This window comes from Physeter macrocephalus, chromosome 8 (genome assembly GCF_002837175.3).
Source record: "Physeter macrocephalus isolate SW-GA chromosome 8, ASM283717v5, whole genome shotgun sequence".
NCBI classification, from domain to species: Eukaryota; Metazoa; Chordata; class Mammalia; order Artiodactyla; family Physeteridae; genus Physeter; species Physeter macrocephalus.
This window is the reverse complement of record NC_041221.1, coordinates 113,697,802-113,716,668: the sequence shown is the minus strand read 5'-3', so window position 1 is coordinate 113,716,668 and position 18,867 is coordinate 113,697,802. Positions and strand designations below refer to the sequence as shown.

Here is an 18,867-nt window from a genome sequence, read left to right as displayed (position 1 = left end):
CATCTCCAAAGATCTCTACTTTTTAGAAGCAGACAGCTGAAATACATAGAATTAAGTAGTACTTAATTCATAAATAACATGTATACCATCAAAGAGAAGTATAAATACACTTATATGGCAGCAGTGTTATTATTAGTCATTACCATGCCAACCTAAAATACCTGAGGAGGCGACTATAATTTAACCTATAAATGAATACACAATACCCACTCTCAAAGCTAAGAAATCTATAAATTATATCTAAATAAAAATTTATATATAAATCTATAAATTACTTATCTGTCTACAGCAAAATGCTTGATAAATTTAAATCGTTCAAGCTACTTTAGGTATATGCTTACAATGTTCATATTTTCTTGTACTTAGGAGTCAAAAGAAGTCAATATACATAAAAATCAGTTGAAAAGTAGAGAAAATACCCAAATTAAAATGAGGATGAAAATCTGAGCATCATTTACATGAGGCAGAAGAACTTTTGATTTCTCATTTTAAAACAAGACTACAGTAAAACTAGCAACAGATTTTTGGTAGACGATTTCTTCTATTATTATACATTAACAATTAAATAATATCCTCCTCCTCCTCTCTTAACTAAAAAGGATGATTGCAATATGCCTGCCTTGTTGGAGTGTTTTGAGACTCAATATTTGTAGATTTTTGAGCCTTGTGGCTAAAAGAGTGAATACAAAGTATTATAATCAAGAATAGCGATATAAAAACAAAGATGGTTTAAGATAATAGAAAATTACATTTATAAGTGGCACAATGCCATACTACCCCTGTGGACTTGTTCTTTCAGAGTACATACTCTATGAAAGGTCACTGTGGGTGAAAAAAAAATCCCACGGGGAGTTCAAGTAGCCTACAATGCAATATTAGTAATTAAGGAAGTGGTATTCTTCCTCTATATTCATTTGGGAATCATTTCTACTAATTAAGAGAAAAGGAACAGTGACTTGTTAAAAATGATGGTTACAGAAAATTCAATCTGAATTCCAACAGCCTGGTTACAAAGGAGAATACTGTAACATGAACAATTTTTTTTTTTTTTTTTGTGGTATGCGGGCCTCCCTCTGCTGCGGCCTCTCCCGTTGCGGAGCACAGGCTCCGGACGCGCAGGCCCAGCGGCCATGGCTCACGGGCCCAGCTGCTCCGCGGCACGTGGGATCCTCCCAGACCGGGGCGCGAACCCGGTTCCCCTGCATCGGCAGGCGGACGCGCAACCACCGCGCCACCAGGGAAGCCCTGAACAATTTTTTTAATAAGGGCAAACTACTATACGAGCCATCAAGTCAGCACTCAACTATCTGCCAAAATAATATACTCCTAAAAATATTTACCAGAATAACCTATGTTCCTAACACAATGTTGAACTATAGCACTGAAAATTCAATTAACATTAAGTGCCTACTATGTGAGAGTCATTCTATCGATAATAGGCACTTCACAGATATTTAATTCTATCAATAATCCTAGAAGGCAGGTATTACTAGCCACATTTTCAAATTGGGAAATTTGCTGCAGAAAGATTCAGATTCTTGCCCAGAGTCTAAGAATTTAAACTCAAGTCATCTCACTTTTACACTTTAAATCCAGTGTACCCCCTTCATTCTGTCAGACTAGGGTCTCATCTGGCTATGCCAATAATCAACTGACAAACCATTCAACCTCACTGGGCCTGAGTTTTCTCAGTAAACCTAGAGGGTTGAAATATTCCCTAAGTTGGTCTCCTTCATCCTCCTTCTCTCTCCCTCTCTCTCATTCTCTCTGTCTCTAAAATGTACTACTTTAATCCTTTTAAAGTATACAATTCAGTGGCTTCCAATACATTCACAATGTTGTGCATTAATTTCAGAACGTTTTCACCACCCCAGAAAGAAACCAATAACCTTTAAGCTGTCAGTCCCCATTCCTTCCTTCTCCCAGGTCTTGACAACTGCTAATCTGCTTGTTGTTTCTATGGATTTGCCTAACCTGGATATTTTATATAAATGAGACCATACAATATGTGACCTTTTGTGTCTGGTTCCTTTTACTAAGAAAAATATTTTTGAGGTTCATATATATTGTAGCATGTATCAGGACTTCATTTCTGTTTATGGCTCAGTAATATTCCATTGTATGTGTATACTACTATTTGTTTATCCATTCATCCACTGCTGGGCATTTGAGTTGTTTCCACCTTTTGGCTGCTGTTATGAACTGCTATAAACATGCATGCAGATGTACATATTTGCGTCCTTGTGCTCACTTCTTCTGGGTATATATCTAGGAGTGAAACTGCTGAGTCATTCAATAGTTCTATGTTTGAATTTCTGTGGACCTGACAAACTATTTCCCATAGTGGCTGAACCACTTTACATTTCCACCAGCGATATAAGAGGGTCCTAATTTCTCCACATCCTCACCAACACTTGTTATTTTACTTTTTTTTGTTTTTAATTATAGCCATCCTAATGGGTGTGAAGTGGTATCTCACTCTTGTTTTGATTTGCATTTCCCTGGTGATTAATGATGTTGAGTATCTTTTCATGTGCATGTTGGCCATTTTTATATCTTCTTTAGAGAAATGGCTGTGCAAGTCCTTTACCCATTTTTTATTTGAGTTGTTTGCCTTTTTGTTGTTGAGTTGTAGGAGTTCTTTACATATTCTAGACAGAAATTCCTTACCAGGAATTTGCAAACATTTTCTCTCATTCTTTAGGTTACCTTTTCTTTTTCTTCATAATGTCCTTTGATGCACAAGTTTTTAATTCTGATGAAGTCCAATTTATCTATTTTTTCATTCGTGCTTTTGATATTATATCTAAGAATCCACTGCCATATCCATCTAAGATCTCTTTTGGCTGGAAAATTCCATCAGCCTTTGCTCATTCCATAAATAAAGTTGTATATGAATAATAATTCTATTTGTTTTACTGCTGAGAATTATAAAAGGGTTATTTTTGGAGTTATTATTATATTACCCTTACCAAGGAAGTGGCAGTATTTTAACTTTGGATAAAATGGCCCTTTAAAGATGGATAGGTTGGAACTCCTTGAGATAAAATGGAATAACGCTGAAAGAAACTGCATTTTTGCTCAATTATAAAAAGGAAGGAAGAAGGGGAAAGAGAGGGAAGAAGAGAGGAAGGGAGAAGATTCAAATAAAAAATTCCCAAGTGACCCTGGAACTAATGTGTCTGAGGTTCCTCTGTGCCACAAACGACTCAAGGAAGCCTGCGGCTAGGGTTCCAGTTTTATAGCCAGATTCTCACTCTCCGTCACGCCACCCACAGCATACGCCATATCCTCACTTTCCAACTGATCTGATTTAGAATCTATGGTCCATCACTAAAATCACTCCCTTGTACACAAGGCCAATCCTTTGTCCCTTTCTCCCTTCACCTGATACACCTGGCAAAGATGAAATCCTGATTAAACCCAATTATCTACCTACTTCACAGTTGCATCAGAGCAACTAAAAATGGATGAAGGAAAATGTACACCATTTCAACAGTTCTCATTTCAAATTCATGGTCACAAATCTCAAATGGGCAATAAGCACTGGTCAGTAACAGTGAAACAGCCTAAAATAACTAGTTTGTTCATTTTCCCAATATTCAAAATAACTGTTTCATACTTCCTCCCCTGTTCCCAAACCTTCTAGACCTACCCACTCTCTCAACTAATGACTGCATTCAGAAACAGAAGTAATCAGACACAGCTTCCTCTTCTACCACCAAAACTACCTACCTAATCCATTCTCTTTCTTTTCTGCTGTTACAACAAATAATGTGTTCCCACTCATCAAAGTCCAACCCTTTCATTTGTGCTCTGGCCCTCCTATCTTCTCACTTTCTCATGGAGCTTATATCCCTCTCTGTCCTGCAGCATCAGTTTCTCCCCAAGGGATGTGGAATCGGCATACAAACCTCCTCTAATATCTCCAGTCACTGAATCCACATTCCCCTACGTTGACTATTCCGTTTCTGTTTCTTGAAGGAGTTACGTATGTAGTTGCTTTCACTTTTTTGCCTCGTTTTCTTTCCTCAATTTACTCCAATCAGGATTCTTTTGCCTCTCAAGTGTGATTGAGACTACAATTACCAAGGTTATCAGAGAAGTCCATGTAACCAAATCCAACAGTCATATATATGTCTGTTCTTCTCTTTCCTGACCTCTCAACAGTATTCAATACCACCCTCCGTCTTGAAACACCTCCTTCTCCTGCCCCACACAGTGATCACCAGTGACCTCCATGACACTAAATTCATTTTCTTTTTAAACTGCTATATAGTGATTATAAGTTCAGGCTATTGTGGCAGGTGGACCTGGGTTCAAATCTTGCCCATATTACTTTCTAATATCCAGTCTAGGGAAAGATACTTAACCACTGAGACTAGTCTTCTTAATCTACAAGCTAGGGAAAATACTAGTACTTAATTCACAGCTGTGAGGGTTAAATTAGTAACTATTTTTTTTTTTCTCTCTTTTACCTCTTACAGCATGTAACATTATTCACCCTCCAAGAAATGCTCTCTTGCTTTGGTCACTGGCTGCTCCTTTCCCAATCACTGTGATAAGCTCCTGTAGCTCACTTCCCTTTTAAATTTGGGAGTTCATCAGGTTCTATACTTCCTCCCTAAGTGACTAACCTCTTCCATCTCATAACTGAAATGATAATCAAAACCTCGATGATTTCCAAGTCTCAATTTCTAGTCTATAATCCACTCCCCACCTCACCTACTGCCATCCAAACAATCTCCACCTGGATATCTCAGCTACCTCACACTCAACATGCTCAGAAGATAAGCCTCTATCCTTTTTCATGTGTTCTTTCCTCCACCTGGATATCTCAGCTTCCTCATACTCATCATGCTCAGGAGATAAGACCCTATCCTTTTTCATGTGTTCTTTTCTCCACCTGAAACTCCTCTTATCTGTTGCAGTCTCCAACTCCTTGCTGTCAGTTTCCACAGTTCCATGTATTTCCTCTTTTGTAAAAGTCACTAAACTTAAATATATTTACCGGCTTAATGTATGTATTCCCTTTTAAACCATAAGCTCCAAGATGGAAAATAAAACCCATCTATATCACAAATACCTTGCCTAGTACCTCATGCATGGTAAAGGTTTAATAAATGTTTCTTGAATTGAATTTGAGCTATCTTAAAAGTTTTTGTTTATTTAATTTATTGAACTTTATTGAATTTTATTTGTTCAGATGTCTAATTCATTGTTAACACTCATTTACATTACTATCATTTCTAATCCATAACAATACATTAAACAAAATTTAAAGGTACTTTTAAACATATTCTATTATGTTTGAGGAATTCTACAATTATCAATTGCCTCCAGATTTCAAAAAAGTAAAGAAATTCAGAAGCTAGGAAAGACAAGTGAGGGCGATATTGTTTGCTTACTTTGAAATTTCACAAAATTTCTGAAAAGAATTTTAGTAAAAAGATGATTTTTTTAAATTATGAAACACATGAATGGAGTATTTTTTAAAAAGATTTCCTCCTCCAAGTCGTTTTTATCATTTTCTCCACATGAATACTAACTGCCATCACACTCTTGTGTATTAATATTTTGTTTTTACTCATCAAAGATACACAATGTCTAAAACAATATTTTTGCTAGCTTAAAAGTCTTATTATGGATAAATGCAGACTTTCCATTAGGCAACCTAAAGTACAGAAAAAGACTTATACACACATACTCTTCACATGCATATAAGGGGGTTCATTTTGTGATACCAAGGAGCTATACACGTATGATTTGAACACTTCAATAAACTTGAATACCTAAGATCTTTCAGAAAGTCATACTGATCACAAAACTAAAAAAAACAAAAAAAAACAAAAAACCAAAAAAACCACACTAAATTAAGGAAAGACAGTTTTGTATTGCTCTCATTTAGAAAACATGACACCTTAAAGGATACTATCATTGAGAAACTGATCACAATGAAAAAGGATACAAAACAAAATTAAGAATCAGAAAACTAGAGCCACAAAGCCTTAGGATTACTTAAATAAATAAATTTGATTGCAAAGAACCAGGCTTTTTTTTCAAAGTATATGGGCAATTGTCTACCAAATAAGGGCTGTTTCTATTTACTCTAACTGCTAGAATATTTTATGAAATTGCTTCTACATGTTCTATAATAAAACACATACAACAAAAGCTTCTTTAATGTGTATACTAATGGAATAAAGAAATTATAAATGAAAGGGCTCTATAATCTTACAAAAATACCAGGGCTTTTCACTGGTCTCCTAAAATTATCCAAAATAATTAACTAGTTATCAAAGAACCTACTTTTGAGATAGTAATGTTACACTTTTCTCCAGAAGCTCTTATATCCTTTGAATGCCACCTTTGAATGTGTGTGTTCCTAAAACGATTATGAAAAGCCAATTATCAAACTATAGTAAATACCTTTTTTTGGTTTACACCCTTTCACCCAGTAATTACACTCCTGAAGAATAAGCATAAGTTCCAAGGATGCTTTATTCATTCATTCATTTGTTCATTCATCATTCAATAAGTGTTTACTGAACACCTACCATGCATGTATTTATACACAAAGATGTTTATCACAATATAATAGGAAAATACTGGAAGCAAACTCATTATTTGACAACAGAGGAAGTGGTAGGAAATTGTAGTAAGTCACAGCCAAAATGTGATGCAGTCAGTCATTTAATATATTAATGATGAGTCTGAATATGGAAAAGATCTGTGACAGAGTTAAATGCAAAAAGCAGAATATAAAATCAAAGAAGACTTTCAAAAGAAAGTATTAAAAAAAAAAGAAAGTAGCTATTGAACGAACACTGAAATAAGAGAGACTGCACAGTGGCGGTAAATCTGTGAGTTTTTCTTTCCATATCTATAAAATTTTCAAAATAAACGTATACAACTTAGGTAATAAAAAAAGAACCAGAAACAACTTCTTTAAAAGACTAGCAAAAAAAAAAAAAAAAAAAAAAAGGGCTCCCTGGTGGCGCAGTAGTTGAGAGTCCGCCTGCCAGTGCAGGGGACACGGGTTCGTGCCTCGGTCTGGGAAGATCCCACATGCCGCGGAGCAGCGGCTGGGCCCGTGAGCCATGGCCGCTGAGACGGCGCGTCCAGAGCCTGTGCTCCGCAACGGGAGAGGCCACAACAGTGAGAGGCCCGCGTACCACAAAAAAAAAAAAAAAAAGACAAGCAATATTCATCAATCATTTCATTTCAAAAGTAAAAACCACTGACCTATCTTAAAATTCTTCTAAACCCTGAATAAAACCATCCCAAATGACACAAATAAAAGTATCTTGACACAGACCTGCTCATTAGACAAAGCTAATTTTATAAATTCCTGATCAAAATCAGTGAGTAAAAAAGCCCAAGACTTTATAGAATGTCTTTTCAGATCATAAGATAGTATACTGTAGAAAATGAATAATTGCTATTTATCAAAAAAGAAAAAAAAAGTTCTGACTGATGAATGAGACTATCTTCTCATACCACATCTAGTACTGAACAGTAATAACAAAACTTCAATTCTTTTTCTTAAACCAAATGCAAACATCACTGTTTTTTAAAAAATCACTTATAACAGAGGTATAGGAAAAAAACGACTGGAAGGTCATATAACAGAACATAACAATGCTGTGGGTACTAGAATTACACTTGATTTTAATTGGCTTTTTTTCCGTATATTTTCCAAAATGTCCTGTATAAATATATGCACAAATATTGTAACACAGAAAAATAAATTTAAATTATCAAGAGAATATGCTGAAATATATTCACTATATAGATTAGATTAATAAAAATACAACATTTGTAAAATTTAGACCTGTTCATCAAAGCAGCTCAGAAAAATTTGAAGGTCCTTCCAAATCAGTCAATGCAAACATTACCTTTAAGAAGATCAAAATACTTTAAATTTCTAATACAAAGAGTTCATGATTTGAACAGCATATGTGTGTTTTTCTCTTACTGAAAAACCTGTCATATATACAGCTAAGGATGTGTTTTTAATGATATACCCTATTTCTTTGTTCACGACACATCGAGATCAATGATGTCATATAGCCCTTACAATAAGGTCTGTTAATAAATGCAGTGTCTACTGAACTGAGACAACATCAAAACATACAACTTTATTTACCACATAAAAGAATATATTAGTGTCTTTCATTGACTTTAGTGTAAAATTGTTTCAATTTAATCAAAGAAAAAGAAAAGGAAATTTAGAATCCACGTAATTATAGTTTTATGAAGAACAATAATAAAACAATCATTGCATTTTAGAAAAGCTTTCAACACCTTGAAACATATACACATATTACAGGATAACTGCTAAGTTATTAAATAAGCAAAATGATACAGTATCCTAGCAATAAAAATAGCATAGGTCTCTGAAATAAACTTGCCTGACTTCAAATCCTAGCTCTGTTTATTAGTTAGGAATAACCTAGGAAAATAAACTAACCACTACATGTTTCCATTTCTCCATCTATCTATAAAATACAGAGAATAATAAGAATTCATACATGAAAAAGATGTTTTAAACATCAAAGGAGGTAATACCATATCTACATAGAGTAAGCAATTTAAAAAAGGCTTTCCCCCCCTTTCCTCAATCTAAATAGAATTTGTCATACATTTTGAAAATAAGAATGAAGACCTCTAATTTTAAAAATTGGTATTAAAAGTCCTAAGTTCACTCAAGACCATAATTACCCTTCTGCAACCTGAGCACAATCCAATGGAACACTTAGATAAATGTTTAGAAAGTTCTCTTGTCAAGGTGACTTTATCTCAGTTGTTTCAAAAGAAGAAGAAAAAAAGAATGAAACACAAGGATTCTTTCTTAAAGGATGAACAAAAAGAATTTAGAATCACTGCATTTACAAAATATGATTGTCTTGAACAGCAAATTTACTGAGGAAAATACAAGATTAGTAGTAAAATTCAAATATTTCAGTGTTTTTAGGATATTCAGTTAAAGTGTTGATGCCATCCAAATTACCAAATCTGTTACATATAAAATTGCTATTCTCTATAAATAAAGAAATTTCAACTGTCTCTGACTAGTCTGGAACCAGTTATGCTCTAACCTAACACAGCCATTCAACTAACTTTGGGATTACTGTATTCTCTTTTCTCATAAACAAGTTAATACAGGTGGAAGAATGTAACAAAAAAAATCAACAGTGTAGAAGGCTTTTTAATAAATTTCATTTTGGCAAATGATCATACACAAATTAGCAAATATTGAAATCAGGATGATTTTATTTATTTGTTCTGTACATATCTGATTAATAGGCACTAATTTTGTTGATGGAAACAAGAGAACTCTATTGTTATATACAGATTAGAAATGTAAACACTTAGCATTTCCCACAACTACTGACTTCACAAATTATTTTGAATGTTATTTCAAGTAACACTGTGAGTGCCAGAGGTTAGGTAAGCAAAGAGCTCTACTGCCCCCTAATGAAGCAAAACAAAAAAAACAAAAAAGCCAAAAAACTCAGAAAACTTGTTTTGAGGTATGTGTGGAACAGGAAAATAATCTTACTTTGCTAAATGCAGTAGACAAACAGTAAGAAAATTAACTGAAAACAACCAGAATATCTATCAAAATACTATAGGAAAAGGTAGAATCATCCAGTTTTCATGATAAAATTAGTAGCAAAACAGGAAAGCCTCGAGACAGAAATGTTCTAACAGAAAGGAGGCCACTACAACAATGTTATCTAAAGTGACAGCAATTAAAACTTCACTGCAGGCTACACTTTTCATGTGTATGTTGGAAGGGAATGAGAAGAAAGAGATTCTTAGAAACCATGCTTTTCAGTGAATTACTCTAAGTTTTCAGTTCAGCAGCTCAAAAGTATTGTAAATACTATCAAAATATTCTCTTACAATTTGCACTGACTCTAATCCTCTCAGAATTATTTTAATATATGTGTACTTTCAGGAGAACTACACTGTAAAACATACATTTGACGAAAAAAAATAACAAACATACATTTGAAAGAATTTTTCCTGTTTCCTGTTTTAAACAAATGTCAATTTCTTAAGCATGACAACTTTGTACTTTATGATACTCTGCATCATAAACTAACCAGCGATAACTTTTAATCTTCCTTTTGATAAAATTTCTCCCTTCCTTTAACAAATTTGGTTTTTAAAACATGTTCCATACTCATGTTCCTTTTACCTAATATTCTAACCTGTCTAGAATTCCCGAATTCTCATTCAGAACAGAGCAGATGTTTGGGGGAAGAGTAGTGTGTGGTCCTTAATAACAGACGTTATGTAAAAATTAACATCAAGGAATCAGATATAACAAGAGTACAAAGAATACAATACCAGATCATAAAAACATGGAGAAAAAGTAAAGCTTCCCAGCAGCAGTTCACTGAGGGGAACAGAGGTGTGGTAGATAACGGTTCCTTTATAGCTAGGGCACACGTCACTTGGAGAGGGCATGTTTCTAACCAGGTTGACTGTGGTTGTACATTCCATTATGTCTGTTGTTTACAACATGTAAGAAATTGGGACCAAATCCACAAAACGCCACAGGGGAGATAGGCAACACAGAGAAAGAGGGTCGCTTAAGTCTGCAGAGGAAATGAAAACAGGCTTTACATTTGTGTGCTGCTGCTCTTCCCAAGTGTCTGTTAACGAAAGTGGTTCTCTAGCTCAGCAAGTCATAAAGGTAACCAAATGTTCATTCAAAATTGTAAAATAGCAACAAACAGAAAAATACAAATGTACTCAAGCCTATATCTCAAGTGAGTTGGATCTCACATCTGTATAGATTTCCTGAATAATATGAATGAATTAAAAACATGACTCTTTTACTTGAAGCATTACTCATTCATTCCTACTGCCTAAAGATATAACTGACACAGAGACATGTTTTGAAGACATAATAAAGAAGCTGGGAGGACTCAAGCATCCCAAAGTTAAACACTGCCAAATTCATGATGCTTAAAGTATATCAAATATAGAGTCAAAATTGTATCCTTCCAAGCTATAAATTCCATTTAGCTACTCAGACTTAACATATGATAGTCACGAGAAATAAAGCAGTGAACGTATACCTGGAGAACGCATATATGTATGTGTGTAAATAGGTGTGTGTTTTCCCTCATGGAATAGTCCCAGTCCACACCAGTGAGTTCCAGGTTATTATCCTAAACCTAAAGGAATGCCTTCCCTAGTTCATGGGGAGAAAAAAAAATAACGGACTTTCCAGGCTATCCTTTCCCTCCCCTATTCTCAGAAGCATACATATGAAAAATATGATCAAAAATTAAAGGAAGAAAGAATGAAAGAAAAGGGAAAAGGTTAATTTCATCAAGAAATAAAGTTAGTGGCAGCTTTGGTTTAAAACAAAGAGATTTATTTATTCATTAGCCCAAGAAAACTTTTATTGATGATGATGAAGATGGCAGCAGCCAGCATTTATAGAGCATCATGTACTTTACATACACTGAGTATATGATCTTCATAAAAGCCCTGTGAGACAGATAATATTATTCCTGTTTTACAGATGAAGAAACTGACACTCATAAAGATTAAGTAACTTGCTCAAGGTTAGACCGCTACTAAATTGCAGAGCATACATAAAATACCAGTCAACTTGACAGTTAACCATTAAGTTTATGTTCTTTTCTGGTGAAAATGTGTGAAATGAAATGATTCTTTGCAAACACTGTAATAAATTAATAAATTACATATGTTAAGATCCAATTCAATTGCCTAAAATTGTGCAGACATGTAACCTGAGCTAGGCACTGATGCCAGTTCTTAGGGAAGACAGAAATGTACAAGACATAATAAACAGTGAAAGTGCTAACAAAGAAGTAATAATATACACATCCTTCAATGCCCATTATAAATAATAACATTTCTTCCATTATTCTCTGATCACATACCTCTTCTTATTCAGATCTTCCTACCTCATTCTCACCTCTATTTCATTTGTCTTAAAATGAGACAGTCTCATTTATTTAAGGAAAAAAAGTCACTCCCCCTTCTCTCTCTATTAAAGATACTCAATTGTAGTAAAAAAATATATAAAAATAGCATTCAATGACAACTGAAATACACATTTCTCAATATGCTGTAGCAAAAACTATTCCATAGCAACTCTTTTACCTTTGATAACATGTTCAAGTTTTCTTCAATTAATACTAAGGAAAAAAATCACCATGCAGTTTAAAACTAATCCAAAATTCTATTTTGTAATAGCTGAGATTTAAACACACACAGACATACTATACATACACAAACAGAACTCAGGTCACCTTCATATTTCAGGCATTGGCTGGACAACATTATTCCCTCTGCCATATGTATGCAGCTTAAAACACAAAACACCCAGAAACATCCACAATTATCTAAAACATTAAAATCATAATTTTATATGACTACTACCAATTTTTTCTATTGCAGAATTTAAAAGAAGACATTATAACATATTCTTGCAAGAAAAGTACCTGGTAAGACAACCTGTTTTTTCAAATAAATAACAAAGTGATATGTAAATCTGACATCAAAACTTGTCACAAACAAAGATCTGTCATTTTGTTAATCTTTCTTTAATTAAATTATGTTTAAATCTTCAATTCAGAGAACAAAGACCTTGCTAACAATAAAGTACAAGACCTAGTAAACAAAATACATCCTTTCAATGGGATACCCTTTCTTACCTTCGAATCCTCATTGCTCACTCCTAGCTGTAACACAGCTTGAGGAGATTTTAGTTTTGCTTGGGCAGAGTGAGCCATCTGAAGGTTAAGCTGCCATCCAACCGTCTCCAGCTACAAAAGACAAGCACAGATTGGAATCAGATGGCACAGAAGGAAGAAAACAGTCAACTTTAAGCAAATCTCCAATCAGCAGGAATGAACATGGATAGCCTGGACTTTGCGGAAAGTCAGTTCCAGGGCTCCTTTAACCTGCACACTCTGTACATTTTCCCTTTGGGCTCATTAGATTGGCCACGTGCCATGCCTGTCAAATTCAACGGTAAAACTGGTCTTTAAATACACTCTCTTCTAAAAATAAAAGTTCTGAGACTAAGCGATGAACTACACTAAAGGAGTCAATGGTTTTTAAATAGTAAACTACTATTTTAAAACAGTGTATTTTAGGGAATTCCCTGGCCGTCCAGTGGTTAGGACTCCGTGCTCTCACTGCCAAGGGCCAGGATTTGATCCCTCCCTGGTCAGGGAACTAGGATCCCACAAGCCACGCGGTACAGCCAAAAAAACAAAAACAAAAAACAGTATATTTTAAAGCCAATGGTTTTTAAATAGTTATAAATTTTAACCAGTAAATAGTATATACTGGTGATAAGTACTTTAATGACCTATTATCTTGCAAAACTCTTTGCAGTTAGAACAAGGTAGAACTTTTTTTTTTTCTTTTTTTAAAGAGAAATTGAAGTGCCCAGATGGTAAGAGGTTCACACATTTAGACACAGTTAGTGAGACTGGAATAGAGCCAGGCAAAGAATTGGTATCTACTAGTGAGCAGGTGTTATCATGCTTTCCAAAGTTTTCTAACTTACTATGGTTCCCAGTTATGACAGAAACTAATTAGAATACTTCCTTTGAATTTATTAATTAACAACAGCAAAATTGAATCAGGAAGGCAAAAACAGTAAAGACACACTAAAACAGCTTAAGTTCCAAAATATTAAGCAGCATAAATGTGGCTTTACTGAACAGGACAGATTATTGGTTTCTCCAACCTCAAAACTATAAAGTTTTAAATCTAATTTCCAATAAATCTAAAGTATCAATATTTAGGGAAGTTTTGTGACATGTAATTGTCATACACCTCTGACAACATGACTCTAGTAATTGATTTAGTAAAACTACCTTAGCTATACTGGTAAGAATGGCAGCCTCACAACCATTTTTACTTAACTGGAATACTAATTGCTAACTTGAAAGACTGCTCAACAGCTAGAATCACAGCAGTGACTCAAAGCCAAATTGGAAAGAGAGCAATGAAAGTATTATCTATTCGAGAGAGGATGTGATGAGAAAATAAAGATACAATTCTGTACTTTCTGGCACTGAACCTTTTAGAGGTTATGGGTAAAAAGGGGGAAGATGTTGCAGAGACATAATCCATAATACCACAAGTAAAAAAATCAATTTAATGGTACATGTTAAGTAAGGATCTGTAATGTACTGATCTTTAACACTGATTACAGTAGTAACATAGTCTCTAATAGCAGCCCACTACTTTTTCAACAGTCACATGCAATAGACCCTCCAATATAACAGGAAAGAACATGTCATAATTACTCTCATATATCCAAGCATTTTGATACACATCACCATCTTAATTGAAAAGCACCCTCTAGGTATTTGTATGGACCTGTAAGACACTGTTTTGACCTCATTTAACTAATCCTATCCCTGTCCTTTAAGCACTTAAGATAAATGACAAAGATAAATATTAAGTGAATAAATTAAAATATGGTCCCACTATGGTCAGGCCTTTGCATAAATTAATGTATGCTCAGTCACTGCACAGAGGTAGAATGGGAGGATTGAGATCACTGAACTTAAAGCTTATGCTTTAGTTCATGCTTACACTGTCACTCACTAGCTAAGTGACCCTGATAGTTAAGTCACAATCTTTCAAGGTCTCAGTTTCCTCATAAAAAATGAAAATAAATCTACCTGAATTATCTACTTTTCTGAGTTACTGATAATATCAAATAAGAAAATGCATATTCAAATTGTTTTGGAAACTGCAAAGCATTATAAATATAAGGCATTTGGGTCGCCTAATTTTTCCTACAGTATCTTTTTTTAATAGTATCTTTTAAATAGAGTTGGCACTATATATCTATCTGTTGAATTGAAACAAATCAAAAAATACAAGGAAAGGTAAATTTTTAAAACCATCATAACTAAAAAGAGTTCGTTGGTTGACTTTCTTAAATTCTAGAGCCTTTTCTATTGAATTTTGTGATTTAAAAATATTTCTCCCATGCCCACATGAAAGCGTAATTTAAAAAGTAAAAACAAAAAATTGCTAAACTCATATGTAGGTATATGTACATACACACACCCACACATAAAATTTCATAGAAAAAGATCAGTATTCAGAAAACTTAAATGAAGAGAGAATAAAGGATAACTGGAATTATTTTTTAAAAATACTTTGCAGTTACACAGAGTAGTAAGAAAAACAAAACTAACAGAATATTTATAGTGAAACTAGGAGACAACAGCAACACTACTTGAGATAGGTACTCTTATTATCCCCATTCTAGAGATTAAATATGTAAAATGTAAACAACGGGTGCACAGGAGAAAAGAGTATATGAAGATTCCTTATGTTGCTATTCCCACTTTTCTCTAAGTTTGAAATTATATCAAAATAAAAAGTTACAGAAATTGATTCAAGTAAAAATCATCAATGGATACTAAATTTAAGTGGAAAAAGTTTGATTTGAAATGAATAGTCACAAAGTTTCTGCCCACAATTCCTTTTTAGTTGAAAAAGAAGAAAATAATTATGCAGTAGAAAAAAAAAAGCAAGATCTTAATCAAGAGGTCAAAATTAACATCACCAAAAAGTAACAAATGGACAGCAGGTGCCTCTAGAAATGATATCCTGCGAAGACCACAACATCATTTACATAACTTTCTAGCCAAAAATCATAACTAAATTTGATCATGAAGAAATGACAGAAAAAAACAGAGAAACACATAAAACAAGTGGAAGGTACACTTGAAAAACATCAATGTCCTAAAAGACAAAGAAAAGCTGAAGAAATAAGGAATTCCTTTAAACTGCTTAGAACATATATTATTTTCTGGGTCTACAATAGGCACTGGTAATACAAATATGAATAAAACAAAGGCCCTTTGCCAAGGTGAAAATCTTATAGTATACTATTTAATTATTCCTCTGAGACTCCTAACTAAGAAACAAATATGATAGTCATCAATATTTTAATTACATAGGAAACAAAATCTAGCACAGAATTTTGACTTAAGTTAGGTAAACTACATTTGCTTCTATTTAAAAGAAAATTCTGTATTGTGTATATGAGGCATTTGTACATTAAAATACTAGGAACCATTTTAATATAATTTGTTTTGATTATCTCATATTCAAATTTAAATCTGAGGGTGTTTATACCTTAACCAACATCTTAAGTTTAAATGTCATCAAAATAACATGAAACACAAGGAAAATGAGCCACTAATATTTTTAATGTTTTCCAACCCATGCCAAAACTGTTTACATGATAGTTCTTAGGCATCTCACATTACTTATTACCTGACAATGTCACTAACATGTCAGTTCAAAATATAAGGACTTCATTCTCCCTCTAACTTCCACATAACAACTTCAGGATAAGCTTAAATTCTCGTAATTGCTTTGTAAACCACAGTTCCAAGCATATGCAAAATTAGCCAAAATTACAATAATATTAACTCTTTTAAAATGAAAAAGAAAATGTAAAGTTAATCACCATACTTTAACTACTGGATCTCTAAAACAGTAGCCTCTGCTTGGATCATATCACATAGTACGAAGCACTTTTTTATGTTGCAAACTGATATACATATACAAAAGTGTCGCAAAACAATTTTTACCCAGAGCAGTAATACAGAATCTCTACTATGTTTCACTTTTAAAATACTAATTCAGGGACTCCCCCAGTGGTCCAGTGGCTAAGACCCTGCGCTCCCAATTCAGGGGGCCCGGGTTCGATCCCTGGTCGGAACAGATTCCACATGCCACAACTAAGAGCTCACATGCTGAAAATAAAAGATCTCACATGCCGCAACTAAGACCCAGTGCAACCAAATAAATAAATAAATACTTTAAAAAATAAAATAAAATAAAAATTTAAACAATTTAAAAATTAAAAATAATAATAAAATACTAATTCAAAACCCTCCAAATTGATTTCATTACCTACTAAACGACTAATAGGTCAAGCTATCTATCTATAGTTAGAAAATCTACTGCTCAGAAATACTGAATGAGTTTTAGGAATTATGTGTATGGATATTCATGAAACAATTATTATTTATTATAATGTCATGAAAACACAAAGTAGAACTGTAACTGCTAAAAGAGAAAACAGTACCTATATTTTGTTGCTATAATCCATCATTTATTTTATAACTGGCAAATACTTAAGCAGAAATTCTGTATATATATGGCTTATTACACAAACTATACATTACTATTTACGCCTATGAAATATAAAACTTAGGAAGTTGACTAAACATTTAATACAAGAAGAGCATGAACCTACCCTATTTTTAAGGCTTAGCTAAACACTTGCTCTATAATTTCCTTGACCATTTCTCTTGATTTCAATGATTTCTTCGTATACAATCTACTGACTAATTATAGAAAATTACCAACTTAAAAAAATTCTAATTGGCTTATTCTTTGTTTCCTAAAATTATACATATAGAATAAAGCATGATACAAGAACTATTTCTAAATCTTTCATACAGGGGAAAAGGGCATTTTTCAATTCAATGTAATCTGCTTAATAAGGTTAGCTTTCAGAAGCATTTCTCATTATAACCCTGTAACACCAAGAAAAGAAATACCTGCTGGGCAAATCAATTCATGAATGTATAAGAGGTCATACTTACGATCCCTCAATGGCATGCATATATGTATATAATGAAATCTTTAAAATAATAGATTTAGAGTAATTTTACATTTGTCTAAAACAGAGAAGTTTCCACTATTTCCATAATGTATAGAGATCTATTTTCTTAAGTAATATATGTATCTATAGAGTTTGCCAAAGGACACAAGATGACATCACAAATTTAGGAGTACATTTCATTGGAAACATTCTATATACCAGGGAACAATAAAGGCACTGATGATTATACCTCAAATTTTCACCTTTACAAGAGACAAAGAAGGACACTACATAATGATCAAGGGATCAATCCATGAAGAAGATATAACAATTGTAAATATTTATGCACCCAACATAGGAGCACCTCAATACATAAGGCAAATACTAACAGCCATAAAAGGGGAAATCGACAGTAACACAATCATAGTAGGGGACTTTAACACCCCACTTTCACCAATGGACAGATCATCCAAAATGAAAATAAATAAGGAAACACAAGCTTTAAATGATACATTACACAAGATGGACTTAATTGATATTTATAGGACATTCCATCCAAAAACAACAGAATACACATTTTTCTCAAGTGCTCATGGAACATTCTCCAGGATAGATCATATATTGGGTCACAAATCTAGCCTTGGCAAATTTAAGAAAATTGAAATCATATCAAGTATCTTTTCTGACCACAACGCTATGAGACTAGATATCAATTACAGGGAAAGATCTGTAAAAAATACAAACACATGGAGGCTAAACAATACACTACTTAATAACGAAGTGATCACTGAAGAAATCAAAGAGGAAATCAAAAAATACTTAGAAACAAATGACAATGGAGACACGACGACCCAAAACCTATGGGATGCAGCAAAAGCAGTTCTAAGAGGGAAGTTTATAGCAATACAATCCTACCTTAAGAAACAGGAAACATCTCGTATAAACAACCTAACTTTGCACCTAAAGCAACTAGAGAAAGAAGAACAAAAAAACCCCAAATTTAGCAGAAGGAAAGAAATCATAAAGATCAGATCAGAAATAAATGAAAAAGAAATGAAGGAAACAATAGCAAAGATCAATAAAACTAAAAGCTGGTTCTTTGAGAAGATAAATAAAATTGATAAACCATTAGCCAGACTCATCAAGAATAAAAGGGAGAAGACTCAAATCAATAGAATTAGAAATGAAAAAGGAGACGTAACAAC

The 18,867-nt window shown here is 33.6% G+C and overlaps 1 protein-coding gene across 7 annotated transcripts in view; it reads right to left on the bottom strand.

Annotated features, from left to right (window-relative positions):
* Nucleotides 1–18,867, bottom strand: part of COMMD10 (COMM domain containing 10) — a 176,730-nt gene that overhangs the window by 132,860 nt on the left and 25,003 nt on the right. For 5 of the 7 annotated variants that reach the window (XM_024121789.3, XM_055086725.1, XM_028493148.1 and 2 more), the window contains exon 5: nt 12,714–12,824. In XM_024121789.3, coding sequence (XP_023977557.1) covers nt 12,714–12,824 — 111 coding nt within the window. Of the gene's footprint in view, nt 1–9,277; nt 10,614–11,424; nt 11,518–12,713; nt 12,825–18,867 lie in introns of those variants that run through there. The other 2 variants (XM_028493150.2, XM_028493147.1) reach the window with 2 other exon arrangements.